General features: G+C 45.8%; 1 protein-coding gene across 2 annotated transcripts in view; it reads left to right on the top strand.

Moving 5' to 3' along the window:
- The window catches only part of TPST2 (tyrosylprotein sulfotransferase 2), a 44,907-nt gene extending 39,040 nt beyond the window's left edge, over positions 1 to 5,867 (top strand). For both annotated transcript variants that reach the window (XM_045534365.1, XM_045534364.1), the window contains exons 4-6: positions 139 to 189; positions 3,405 to 3,453; positions 5,363 to 5,867. In XM_045534365.1, coding sequence (XP_045390321.1) covers positions 139 to 189; positions 3,405 to 3,446 — 93 coding nt within the window. In that variant the 3' untranslated portion in view covers positions 3,447 to 3,453; positions 5,363 to 5,867. The remainder of the gene's footprint in view (positions 1 to 138; positions 190 to 3,404; positions 3,454 to 5,362) is intronic.
- The last annotated feature ends 8,639 nt before the right edge of the window (positions 5,868 to 14,506 follow it).

The raw sequence follows: 14,506 nt of genomic DNA, 5'->3' as shown, positions 1-14,506 counted from the left end.
CTTGGAATAATGCCTGGAATGAGAGCCTGGTACGTTTGTTGGAGGGATGGACGTGTGGATGGGTGTGTGTGTTGAGATGAACTCAATTTCATTTTTCAGTTATTTCTGTAACATTGGCATTTCTTTTCTGTTGCCCAGGTCTTGAATGGGGACTACAAAACACCAGCCAATCTGAAAGGATATTTTCAGGTTAGAAACTCCAAGGAGAATCCTGTTTTTCTCGGGCTGTAGCACCAGCTTGCTGTATGCGCTCAGACACTTGCTTCTCCACTCTGGCTGGCAGTTTTCCCACCCTAAAAAGGGGAGTGGCAGTTGGGCCACAGGGTCTCTAAGCGTCTGCGGGAGAAGCCTGCCACCTTGTCCTCTGGCTCGAATGCAGCTGGAGGGACTTCATGGGGACTTACCGCTTGAGCTTTCTGTCTCTAGCCTTTCATTCAGTTTTATTTAAAGCAGCAGTTTCTAAACAACAGCCCAGTGTAAAATTCTCATCAGTGTACCAGAAACTAGAAACACGAGGGTCATGTGATGCTTGTACGTGTGCGAATGTGGACACACACATACTCTGGCACGCCCACGTGTGTCACCTCCCACGCATCTCCTCTCTGTCCGCGGCAGTGGTCCCTGTTCCATGTCATTGTCAGTAGAGGGGGGGCCTTGACACATGGCATGGGCTGCCCCTTTACCAACATTGTAGCCAGCCTCCTTCTGGTGTTAAAGTGCCCCTTTTAAATGAAGGGATGGCACTAAAATGATTAATAGTAGTATGAGTCTGGACACGTGTTTAATTTGACAGAATAAAGGGTGGGCCACCCCATGGCGGTCCCCAGTCCTCCTTAATGATCAGACTGGTGAGGTCTGAGAGCCAGGGACCGCAGCTTTCCAGCACTTCCCAGTTGTTTGGGGAGGACTTCACTCCGCAAAGCGAAGTGTTTTTCCTAAGCCCTGTGAGTTGTTCTAGTGAATGATCAGACGAGGGGTGTGTGGGGGAGGGTGTGTGATGTGATCAGAGACCCCCCTCTGGCCACTGTGTATCTAAAAATATTGCCAGGATTAGTGAGCACTAATCTATTACTTTTTTAACCAAAAAGATGATGTCACAAGAACAACAAACAGAAGTGGGGGTGAGGGGAATTGTCCACCATCTGAATCTCTTCATTTTTGCATGCTGCCTTTTTTTTTTTTTTGCTCACCTGAATATGCAATTTCGCATATGTTACAGTTCCATTGTATGAGCCGCTTTGTTTTGCTTTCTTAATATTTTTCCATCTTTGGGGTTTCACGGGCTTTGCAGTGTTCCGTGGGGTGCAGCATGTGCCACCATTCACTTAACTGCCTCCCTAAGATCGTTTCCAATTTTTGCAGTATCCTCACTGACGTCATGTACGCAGCATCCTGGTTCTGCCTCTCTCCCATGGAGTAAGGGTGCTCTGTTGAGTCATTTCCTTAGAATACGTTTTTTAAGAAGTGGAATCAGTGGGTGGAAAGGTCCGGATCTTTTGAATATTCTTGATCCACAAGTGTTTTACAAAAGGGTTGGACCGGTTTCCACTCCCCTGCGGGTACAGCACACACGGGATGTCTGGCTGGACTAGGACTGGTTTTTGCTGCTATTAGGAGTAAAATGCGAAGGATGGCGTGTGTCTGTCATCATAAGCCACCCCTACCCTCCAGAGGGCTGCCCTGCAAATAAATTGTGTCAAGCTCCTGCTTTACACCTTCCCCTGTCCCGCTATCCTAGCTGACATTATTCCAGATATTGCAAAGCCCAGGTGTGGTGGCTGCTGGCTCATGCATGTAATCCCAACACTTTGGGAGGCTGAGGTGGGAGGATTGCTTGAGACCAGGAGTTCAAGACCAGCCTGAGCAACATAGCAAGACCCTATCTCTACAAAATCTAAAAAAATTAGCCAAGCATGGTGGCTTGTGCCTGTAGTCCCAGCTACTAGGGAGGCTGAGGCAGGAGGATCTCTTAAACCCAGAAGTTTGAGGTTACAGTGAGCACTATGATCATGCCACTGCACTCTTGGCTGGGGGGACAGAGCAAGACCCTGTCTCAAAAAAAAAAAAAAATGCCTGGAAACAGTCTTAGAGAAGCCATTAAGTAAACAGTAGCACGTGCATGCCATGAAACACCAGGTAGCCATCCAAAACGGTGCCAGTGAAACTCAAAGGAGGAAAACTATTAAGAAAACCAAACAAAGTATCTCATCCATTAAAATTGCAATGGATGCAAAAATGTACACGCACTTCGTAGGTTCCAGCTACCCTCCCTGCTTGCAGATCTTTGATGTTCCCTCTGCCAGGAATGTTCTTCTACCCAGATCTTTGCATGGCTGACCTAGTGTTCATCCTTCAGCTATTGGCTTACAGTGTTTTCCAACACCAGCGACCAGTTCTCTGATTATCCGAGCACCAACTGGATGCTCAACAACCCAATTCCATTCGGACACTAACTCCTGGAGTTAGCATCAGCCCCCACAGGTTAAGGGCTCAGTCCCACAGGATCGTTCCCCTTCAAATACCAGCTGCAGTGGGGGACCCGGGCTACCTGTGCCTCTGTCCAGCCGACTACAGATTTGGAGGTCCGGCCCCCACCCCCAGTTTGATAATTTACTAGAATAATTCACAGGACTCCGGAAAACACTTTGCTTACGATTACCTGTTTATTACAAAGAATACAACTTAGGAAAAACCAAAGGGAAGAGAGGCATAGGGTGAGGCATGGGGGATGGGTCACGAAGCTTCCATGCCCTCTCTGGGTGTGCCATCCTCCCAGCATCTCAGTGTGGTCCCCAGCCCTCTCTTCAAACCCTGTCATTTCGAGGCTTTAATGGAGGTCTCATTATGCGAGTGTGATTGATTAAATCACCAGTCGTTGGTGGTTAGCTCGATCTCCAGCCCCTCGCTCCTCCTGGTAGGCTGAGGATGTAGCTGAAAGTTCCAGCCCTCTAATCATGCCTTGGTCGTGTAGGTAACCAGCCCCCATCTGCAGCTATCCAGGCCCCCCACCCCTAGTGCCACTAGCATACATCTCAAGGGTTTTAAGGAGCTGTGTGCCAGGACCTGGGGACAAAGGCCAAATACCTATTTTTTATTACGCCACAGCTTAAACGTCACCTTGTGGAGTCCCCTCCTGACTGGTGTCTGCAGTAGTGCCAGCACCTGTCACTCGTATCAGCCCGTCGTGAACAGGCTCTCTCCCCAGCTAGAATGTAAGCTCCGTGAGCACAGGGCTGGCTCTGTCATGCTCGTGGCAACTTCCCAGCACCAGGCGCATAGTAGGTGCACAGTAAATACTGACGAATGAGTGTGTGCGTGACGCAGGGATGCCGAGGCTGAAGCTCAGGGCAGCGAGGCATCCCCGGCTGGCCTTGACCCCTTCCTCTGTGTGTGTCTTCCTGCAGGTGAACCGGAACGGCACCTCCTCCCCCTTAGGAAGCTCGTGATTTCCAGGTACGTGGGCCCCTGGACCTCACTGGGGGCTCCCGCTGCTTCGAGGCCCAGGAGCCGATTTTCTGAAAGGCTTGCCCTTCCAGAGCTTCCCTGGGGACAAGTGGCCACGGGGGTGGGCTGCCCCAGCCCCATCAGGTTTCCATGGCGACAGGCCGGGAGAGCTATTTATAGAATCAAGGCTTAGTCACCTAGCTCTGGATCAAGGACAATGGCAGGGATGGATGCAGAACCAACCAGAAAAAAGTTTGCCTGGCACCGGGGAGGGGACAGGAAGGACCACTATGATGGGGAGTGATTCTGGAACCATTTTTGCACAGAATGCTGTCTGCCGGTCTGGCTTCTATAAACAGCGTTAGCTTTGGCCCAAAGCAATTAACGTTCTAATAATAGTCGCAGATGGTTCTGTTCTAAGAATAACCTCCATGGCATTGGGCCAAGGACTCCTTGTTTGTGACTCATGTAACCCTCAGTGTCCTTGGGGAGCAGGTGACACGATTCTCCCATTTTACAGAAGGGAAAACCACAGCACAGACAAGGGCTTTGACTTGCCTGAGGCTGCATAGCCACGAAGTGGCACAATTTCCCCCCAAAAGTCATCTTCCCCCAGAGTTTGCGTTTAGTGAACAATTTTAAGTCTATATTTCTCCATCTATATTTTCCTGTGGGGTAGGGAAAGAGACTTTGCACTTCAGAGATTTAAGAACTCTCCAGGTTTAACATCTCTCAGCCTCCGTTTTCCACGTCTGGAGGATGCAGATTCATCAGTGCCCACCTCCCGGGGTGGTCATGAGATGCCGTGAGCTGGCCCAGGCGGGGATGCCTGGGAACGGTAGAGTGCTGGGCCCGCAGCGTGGGCTTGGGCACTGGAGTTAAGGCTCCATGAGTGAGCTCACTTCCTTATGTCCCCTGCCTCTCTGACCAGGTTCAAGGGCAAAACCAAACTTGCACTTTCTCTGCTATTTTCTTTCTGTTGAAACTGAGCTTCTAGCCTGGACTCTTATTTTTAGCTTCTTTATCTCTTTTGAAATAATCAGCATATTTAGTTTTTGCTTTAAATTCACTTTGCACCAGCCTGCGAGCCGGGGAGCGCTAGGGCCCTGTCGTTGTCGGGGTTCCCATCTTCACTTGCACTAAGATCCCAAAGTTCTATTTAATTCCGGAGAAAAGAACCCTCACCTTGAAATCAGCCTTTCTCGTGTTTCTGTTTCACCCTAGCTCTATTCCCCTCGCCAGCTTTCTGGTAGAATCCTTGTTGATAAAAGCAGATTTATGCCTCATGTTATCGTTTAACCCATTAACTGCCATGGGAGTTGGATTTAACTCACACTAGTTTTGAGCCCAGGGCTTCGTGAAGCATATGTAACTCACACGTCTCTTCACCTTGGGAGCCACGTGAACTAGTTTTCAAGTTGCATATAACTTGCACACACAGAAAACAATACAAAATACAGATTTTTCATTAAATTAGAAAGGATCATTTTGTTTTCAAAGTTTTTATTCTATTTTCATAACAAAACACCATGGCCCCAAGGAAAAAAATGTTTTTTTTCTAGCACGGCAGTCAATGTGTTGCTGCTCCCTGATACAAACTTGGCCTCGAACGAGCGCTAATCCTTCCCTCGCCTCCAAACACTCACTGGTTACTTCTCACACAATCATGGCCATTTGCTCTCTATAAATAAGAAAAGTATATCTTTGAGGTCAAGTGGATGCAAATTGAGATGTGGGTAAGAACCCAAGAAACATTTTTAAATTTAAATTCTCTCTGGCCATCTGGGATGCACGCATAAAACCTTACGTGCTTATGGGAATGGATGAAGACCATACGTTCTGCAATCACACGTATAAATATAAAAGATCTATTTCAGAATTGTTACTCGGGCCTAACGCAGCCTTCTCCCTCTTTCAGATCTCTGCACATGGCTTTGTTGCCAGGAAGAGAAGAAACCACATTCGAATGGAAATCGGACCTCTAATCCAAGCATATTGCTTGCAATTAATTGCCAAAACAGGACTGCTAATGAGGAATGTATTTGCATATGTTTGCAAAAGTTGAATCATTGAAAACATACCTTGAAACTCTCTATCGGTGGACAGTCTAGGGTAGAGAGAAAAGAGTATGGAAGTAGTCCAGCTTTTGAAACTTAGGTATTTTATATTTTTCCCCTCGAGAACTTTTTTTTTAAGAAATGGGATCTGCCATCCTCCTTAATTTGCAGGACTGCCTCGGTGGCTTTGTTTGCTGGGACAAGGCCCACAACCTGTGCCTCTCCTGTTGACCCTTACTTTGAATTCAAAGAATCTATTTAAGAATTTAATATATGAGGCTTTCTTTGATTCCTCCTCAGTTCTACTCAGTTTCACAGAGAAAAGAAATATGTGAATTTGAATAAAGTGAACAGGGGGCTCATTCATCTCTGCCTTACTTTCCTGGTGTGAATAGGGTTTTTTGGTTGTTTTTCATATTGAACTTTGCCAGGTAGAGTGGTGACAAGCAAAAGCTGGAGAATGTAGGTCCATGCAAGGCACAGCTGAGTGTGTCAGCAGTCCCCAAGGCCACCCTCATTTTCAGTGATTGTCTAGAAGGACTCAGAAGGGCTGCAGTCCTCACAGTTAATGGTTTATTACGGCAAAAGGATACAGGTTATAAAATCAGCAAAAGAAAAAGGTGCATAGAGCGAAGTCCAGGAGAGACCAGCCTCAAGTTGCCAGTTGTGCTGTCCCAGTGGACTCTTACGGGTGTGCTTAATTAAGTCTCCCAGCAACAGTGTGTGACGACACGTACATAGTATTGCCAGCCAGGAAGCTCATCCTGGCCTTGCTGTCCAGGTTTTTTTTGGAGGTCAGTCACATAGGCATGGGGCACCCACATGAATGACCTTAGTTACTCAATCAGCAGCCCCTCCAGAGGTCAGAATGACACAGTGTGGCCCAAGGTCTCCACCATAGATCATCACGTTATTAGCACAAACTGTCTGGCCTGGTGTGGCCCAAGCCCCTGGGTGTGTAAAGACACCCTGTTAGGGCGCATATTCCAAGGGCTTAGAGTTTATCTTCCAGGAGCCTATGAAGACTAGTTCTTTCTTGGAAACGTACAGGGTTTGGACACTCCAAGCCTGCTGAGTTAACCCTTTGCCACACAGTCTCCAAATGCTGAGGGACCAGCAGGGCCCAGAACACTTCATCTCTTCATGTGTGAAATGGGGAAGTTAAAACTTCACAAGTTTATTGGGAACCACTAATAGGTGACATTGGCAATGATGCTTGGGATCCGATGAGCCATCAGTACGAGGCGGCTCTTGTCTCTCCTCGACTTAAGACTGCAGTGGTTATCATTAGGCTTTGGAAGGAGTGAGATCCCTTTTGTTCATTCACTCAGCGGTCATTCGTCAGCCTGCTGCTCGGTTTGCTAAGGGTGGTGCTGTTTCTTTGACAGTCTGGTCACAGCTGTGCATCCCCTCCCCATCCAAAAACAAAACAAAACAAAACATTTATATCTTGGTTCCAGGAGTTCCACCTTTTATGAGAAGTCGTGTGACCATCCATAAAGACCCTGGGTAGTCACACAACTGCCTGAGAAAGCACTGAAAGAACAAAAATGTTAGGAGAGAAAGGAAGGAACAGATTCTGTTTCCAGCCCCCTAGGCAGTGGCATTGGGTCTTGTCCCCCAAAAAACAAAATAGTCTCAGAATCCCCCTCCCACTTCACTTTCCCTGATTTGATCTGAAAAGATGTTTATTTTGAGTACTACATGAATGTGTTATAAAATATGAAACAATCAGAAGAATTTATAGTAAGATGCAAGAGGCCTGATTTGTACTTCCCAACATCTTCCTTCCCTAAGGGGAATGCTACCGTTATCTGTTTGGCACAGAGGCTTCCAGACTTTCCCTATGAATTTCCATACATATAAATATATGCTTAAATATTTCTTAAAGATGCATAAATAAACACCACTCTGGGCTGGGCATGGTGGCTCATGTCTATAATCCCAGCATTTTGGGAGGCCAAGGTGGGAGGACTGCTTGAGGCCAGAAGGTCGAGACCAGCCTGAGCAACATAGTGAGACGCTGTCTCTCCAAAAACCAAAAACCAAATTAGCCGGGTGTGATGGTGCGCACCTGTAGTCCCAGCTACTCAGGAAACTGAGGCAGGAGGATCGCTGGAGCCCAGGAGTTTGAGGTTGCAGTGAGCTACGATGATGCTACTGCACTCTAGGTGACAGAGTAAAGACCCTGTCTCAAAAACAAAAACAAAACAAAACAAATACCATGCTGAATGGGTTATTCTAAAATGTAATTTAACAAATTTGTCCCAGAGGGTTTTCGATGTAAACACATGCAGATCTGACCGCCCCTTCTACCAGCAGTGAGCAAACCATCTTTTCTTGAGCATCCTACTTTTGCTGGGCCCTTAGGCCACTTCCGGTTGTCACCACTACCAGCAAAGCTACAGTGGGTGTTCCTGTGCACACCTCTTGGTGCAGCTGTATGCGTCTCTGCAAAATGCGACGTAGAAGTGCGGAGGTGAAAGGCATACATACTAACTTTTTTGATAGGTTCAACACATAGTACCCTGATTTGGGCAGAAGTTTGACCTCAGTGTGAAACCAGAGCCTTGTTCCAGAGCCTTTGTTGGGGGTGCCTTGGAGCAGCGAGTCAGCCATCCCTGTACTCTGGCCCATCCCCTGTCTAGTTTGAGCAGCAGGCATCATCTCTGGATTCCTGAATTGGCCACAGGTGAAAACATGTAATCAGTATGTTACTTGGTGCTATTTTAATACAGAATCAGCTTTGGCGTCAGAACTAAAGTCACATCCTAGCTCTGCCACTTACCAGCTGGGTAACCATGAGCAAGTGATTCCACTTCTCTGAGCCTCAGTTTTCCTCTGCTGTAGAATGGGGATAAATGGATAAGGACCATACTAACCTCTTGGGATGGTTAAGAGAAATCAATGAGATAAGCAAACACATTATCTAGTTTAGTGAAGCTAAGCAATGAAAGCTTATATCCCATGGTGAAGGCTTAATAAGTGGTAGCTGTAATGATTATTACTACAATTCTGAAATAAGGGGTGGGTTGTGAGGAACAATCCATGTCCTCTCATCCGAATGTATGTGTATCCATCTGAGGGCGGCGGCTGTAGTCGTGGCCTATGGCCGTGGGACAGTCTTCTGCACGTGAAATGGACTGAACACAGACCTCCATCCCCATCAACAGCTGCCAGGCTGGCTGAGCCATCAGGGCCTCCAAAGGGCTTGGCAATTTTCCGTTAAAAAAAAAATCTCTTACCTGTGTCTGGCCAAAGGGTAAATCCCCCACTCTTTCAGAGTAAGGCATAGACAGCTGATAAAAATATGAGCTCGGGAAGCTCATGGTCACCAGTCAGTGGGTAGCAGAGGATATCCTGTCTCAGACATTCATCGTTCTACTCATCTCCTGCTGCATACCAACCGGCCCCAAACTGGGTGACTTAATCTGTTGTTCAATCTCTCAGGTCTGGGAGTTAGCTGGAGTGAGCTGGGTGGGTCTCTGGTCAGATGGTAACTGAAGGTGTCTTCATTCACGTGTCTGATGCCTGGGCTGGGCTGGATGGAGCAACTAGAGGCTTAGTGGGCATTTCTGCCCATGTAGTCTCTTCGCGTGGCTAGCTTGGGCTTCCTCACAACATGGCAGTCTCAAGGTGGTCCAACTTCGTACGTGGTACTGGCTTCCCCGAGCAAATATTATAAAAGGCAGGAAGTAGAGGAACTGCCAGTTGGTTAAGGCATATGCCTGAAACTGGCATAGTGTCACTTCCACTTCAGTTGGTCCAAGTAGCCATTGGGGTCTCCCACGATCAAGAGAGTGGAGAAACAGACTGGTGGTGGAGTGGCAAGGTCACACTGCAGGAGAGCGTGTGGCGTGGCAGACACTTGTGGCCGTCTTTCAAAAATACAATCAGCCAAATCGTCATGAAAAACAATTCATCAGCCTCAGTTTACCAGTCATGGTGGGTTATCAAATGACTTTCAGATCTCTGGGCTATGCCAATGTCACCAAAATGTTCCCTTTCTTAATTTCAGGGTACAAAATGAGGACATATCTTTCCCTTACTATTTAAATTACAGTGATTTGGAGCCCCTGAGGTCATTGAACAACCCAGGCTTCTTTGAGGGTTTCCCCAGCCTCTGACTTGGGATCAGGGACAACTCCTCCTACCAGTGGAGGTGTTCTGGGCCTCTCCAAACCCCACATCTGGGCCCAGAACCGGGAGGACCCCTCTTACTGCTGTCCTCAACGTCTGCCTCATTCTCTGTTCTGAGTGAACACTGCTCGGGATGATTAACAAAGAGAATTCCATTTCTTCAGATGGAAGCCCGAGCTCCACCCACCAGGCCTTTCTCGGGCTTAAGTCCTCTCACAAGTCAGGATTATCCTGATCTAATCCTGTTTCCATGGTAACAGCTATTATTTTGGGTTTTTTTTTAAATGAGTTGTTCATTAACTTTTTAAAAAATAACTATAGACTCGTATGAAGTTGCAAAACTGGTGCAAAGAGTTCCACATATCCTTCACCCAGCTTCATCCAGTGCTGGCGTCTTACACAATTGTAGCACAGTAGCAAAGCCAGGAAAATGACATTAGTAACATACTATTACAGACCTTATTCAGTTTTCACCATTTTTACATGCATTCATTTGTGCGTTGATGGTTTTTGATAAGGTTCCAAGTCAAGCATTTCAGGGTTTTGTTTCCTTCTTTTAGCAACATGACCTTCAATATACCCTGTGTATATCCATACACACCAATCAAGTCACATGTTAAAGCTCAATCTTTAAAACAAAAGTGGCTGTTCTGATGAGGACCCCATTCCTGCCCCAAGCACCAGGTATTTCTCTCTTAAGTACTTTATCATAGTTAATGTTTTATATTTATGTGCCTGCGAGTGGATCTTACTCAGTAGGCTGTAAACTCCATGAATGTAGGAACCATTATTTTTCATTGTTCACCTCCTGTCTCCATACCCTGCCATGCCAAGCATATCATATAGGTGTGGTCACCAGCTTCCAAGATCGCCCCCAGTGAACCCTGCCTCCTGGTATCCATATCCGCTTTGGTACATTGTTCCTTTCTACACTGAACAGGGCTAGGATGCCAGATTAAATATAGGATGATGGTTAAATGTGAATTTCAGATAAAACATGAATGCTTTTAGAATTTTACAATATTGCATGATATTATACTAAAATATCACTCAGCATTTTATCTGAAATTCAAATTGAATTAGGCATCCTGTATTTTTATTTGCTGCATCTGGCAACCCTAAATAGGGCTGACTGCATAACCAATAAGATATTGCAGAAATGACAGTGCGTGACTTCCAAGACTAGGTCAGAAGAGATCTTGTGGCTTCGGCCTTGCTCTCTCTTGGTTCACTCCTTCTGAAGGAAGCCAGCCACTATGTCATGAGGGCACTCAGCAGCCCTGTGTGGAGGTTTACATGGCAAGGAACTGAGACCTGCCAACAATCAGCACCAGTTCGCCAGCCAAATGGGAGAAATACCTTGGAAGTTGGTTATCCGGCCCAGTCAAACCTTCAGATTAGTGCAGTCCCAGCTGACAGCTTGTCTGCAATGCCACGAGAGATTCTGAGTCATAATCACCCAGCTAAGCCACTCTTGAATTCCTACCCAAGAAATTGTGTGAGATGATGTTTATTGTTTCAAGATGCTAGATTATATATATAGGTGCATATTAAATATTTTTTAATAAGTAAATGAATTAATGAATGATGAAGTTTGTGGATCCTCCCTTATCTGTGTGCTTTTGAAGATACTTGATTTACAGATAATGTCCCAGGCCTGTGGAACCTCATGTCCCAGCTTTTTATATAAGGACAGAGTCTTCACGAATTTTTGAAAGATAAGTAGGGTAGAAACCATCTGTAAGAAGCATTCAGAGGGAAATCAAATTTGCTAATCTCAGCTGATCTGGTTTTTCAATGCTGCCAAGTTCAGGACACCATATATATCTTTGTGACAAAATTCAAAATAAGAATAAGCCATGTGGAACTGTATAATGTCACTGTCCTAGAAAAAGTACATGTGCTAGTCTTTAAATATATCAGCTTTGAAATGCCACTTATGGATTGTTTCTATGGTACCAACCTATTTAAAGTTGTAACTGAGCAAGGAGTTCTTCCCCCCAAATCTTTTGGAGACAATATGGCAGCTGGGCTGTATGGCATGGGCTGCATGAGGGGTGGCCAGGAATGTGGGATCTGGGGTTGCAACACAAACTACCCTAGAAGGCAGAGGAATCAGAGAGATGATGTATGTAGAGGATTTGACCACGTGACCCTGAACACACAGGAATCACTTTATAAGTATTAGCTCAAATAAATAAACAGAAATGATGCCGGGCCCTACGCATGGTGTTGCAAGGAAGTCTGAAGGCCTGGGTTCCAGGCCTGGCTCTTAAACTAGCTGAGCGGTGCTGGTACCTCCTCTCTGCCAGGGCCCAACCATTGCCTCATCTGTGAAAGGCAAGACATGGACTGATGAGTGTCAGAGGGCCCCGCCAGACTCCTTCCCAGGAGCCTCGTTGCTTGGCAACCCCTTCTGGGAAGGCCACATGTCTGAGCAGCTCATTGGGAATCTAGACATGAGCCTAGATATCCCCAACTCCCAAAGCGAGGGTTTTTCTGGGAAGCGACAGGAGATCAGGATGGATATGAGACCCTAAACCTAATCCTCTGGTTGCCTTGGAAAAATTCTCCTTGCTTTTCCAAAGGCTGGGCATTTGAGACCAGAAATCCTGAGAAACCACTCACTGATCTTTTTGTTTGTTTGTTTGCTTTGTCAGCCTTGCTGAATAGATTTTTTTTTTTTTGAGACGGGGGTCTTACTATGTTACCCGGGCTTGTCTCAAACTCCCAGCCTCTTGAGTAGCTGGGACTACAGGCACACCTCATTCACTGATCTTTGAGGCTGAGAGACCTCCCATGCAGGGTTATGACATTCAGGTTTTACAAATGAGAATAGCAACAACCATTTACTAAGCTCTTACTGTGCCAGGAGATTTACATGCATTAACTAGTCCTTGTTATTGTTGTTCTGAAAACAACTCTCTTAGAGCAACGCTGCCACTCTCCCCAATTTGTAGACTGGGGATAAAACATCATTCCAATTTATAGATGGAAAATCTGAAGTGCAGAGAGGTAAAGCAACATGCCCCACGTCTTACATCTAGCAAGCAGTAGAATGGATATTTGGATCCTTGAGTTTTTACTCCAGAGCCTTAATTTAAAAAAAAAAATTGCAAAAATGTTATAAGTACATACAGAAACATTTCCCCCTTAATCATTTGAGATTACATTGCCCACCTGATGCCATATCACCCCCAAATACTTTAGTATTTCCACTAAATGAGGACATCCTCTGATGTAACTAACAGACAACTATTAAAATCAGGAAATTAACACGGACACATCATTACCATAGAATCCTAGACTCCATTTAAATTTTTCCAGTTGTGCCACTAACTTCCTTCATAGCAAAAAGATCCAGTTGAGAATCATGCATTGCATTTAATTGTCATGTCGCTTTAGTCATCTTCAGTCTGGAACAGTTCCGGGGTCTTTCTTTAACTTTCATGACCTTGGTACTCATTAAGATTATACTTTTGTAGAATGTCCCTTTATTTGGGTTTGTCTGATGTGTCCCCATGATTATATTCAGGTTATGGATCTTTGGCAGGAATATCACAGGAGTGATGTTGTGACCTTCTCAGGGCATCTTCACGAGTGTCATGTGACTTCAATTTGTCCCCTTCCTGACAATGCACATTGTGATCACTTGATAAGAGCCGGCGCTCTTAACTACCCCGCAACAGTCCACCAACGACCTTTCTCCAGAAGTCACAGAGTGAGTCTATTTGGTGAAACGATCCGCTAGCATCAGTCCCTCATGATCAAAGTAAGTTCAGCTCCATAAAGTCTGCTGTAAAGCCACAAACATAGCTACAGAAAAGCCAACCTTACTTGTATTTTTGGCTTTCGGGCTATAAACAGATATATATACATTTTCAGGCACAGATTCAAACACTTGTTTTCTCCTTGTTTCCCTCACTCTGTTCCCCGATGGACCTTGTAGTCTGTCAGACACTCTACCCTGGCCCTGTCCTGTGCTAAAACCTCATTCTCTGGTTTCTTTCCTGAATACTTACTATGTGTCAGGCACAGTGACTCGACATGTCGCGGGGAATACAGAGGTCATTAAGTCAGTCTCCATTCCCAAGAAGCCCACATTTAAGCGGGTTCATGGAAGTTCTTGTTTAATTCATACCAACCATGTAACAATAGACCTAGGCCTTTTGATTCCAAGTCCAGTGCTCTGTATATGCCAACTTTTGCCTCTTGGATCTTTTCATCACATGGAGGAGAATGGAAACACAAGCAAAAATTAACCGCTAACACTTTCTAAGCACCTGCTGTGTGCCATATACAGTTTTCATAGCCTAAAAGTTTTATTTTACTGAATCCTCAACCATCTTGCCGAAGAGAAAACTTATGCTTAGATGTCAGAGGACATGCTCGAGGTTCCCAGGCGGTAAATTGCAGAGTCAAGATTGGAACTCCAGAACCTGTGTGCAGTTAAAGTCTAGGAAGAGTCCCGCGGCTGGTGAGGGCTTCCCTGGGAGGGCCCGTGACTTGTTCATTGTTCTCCCTGGGGGAGGAGGCACCGAGTGCATTTAAAATAGGTCAGTGAATGAATGAATTTATTTACCAATCTGCTGGAAAGGAAGAAAATGGAAATATTTCCTGGAGAGAATACCTGGGAGACTCTAGAGTTGTCCTATTCATTGCCTTATTCGCTCTCGAACTCCGCATAAGACAACTGTCCTGCGCTCACACGGTGACTATACTGAGCCAAGGAGACAGCAGACAGGGGCATGACCTTCATTACTCCCATGTGAACGCTGTGTCCCAGGACCCCTACTGTCTCACAGTATTTCTCGTAACTCTCCTATGAGCCAGTCCTATATCCCCATTTTACAGATTTAGAATCT

Source organism: Lemur catta, chromosome 21 (assembly GCF_020740605.2).
Source record: "Lemur catta isolate mLemCat1 chromosome 21, mLemCat1.pri, whole genome shotgun sequence".
Classification (NCBI taxonomy): domain Eukaryota; kingdom Metazoa; phylum Chordata; class Mammalia; order Primates; family Lemuridae; genus Lemur; species Lemur catta.
Note: the sequence above shows the minus strand (reverse complement) of the source record. Positions and strands in the feature narration are given on the sequence as shown.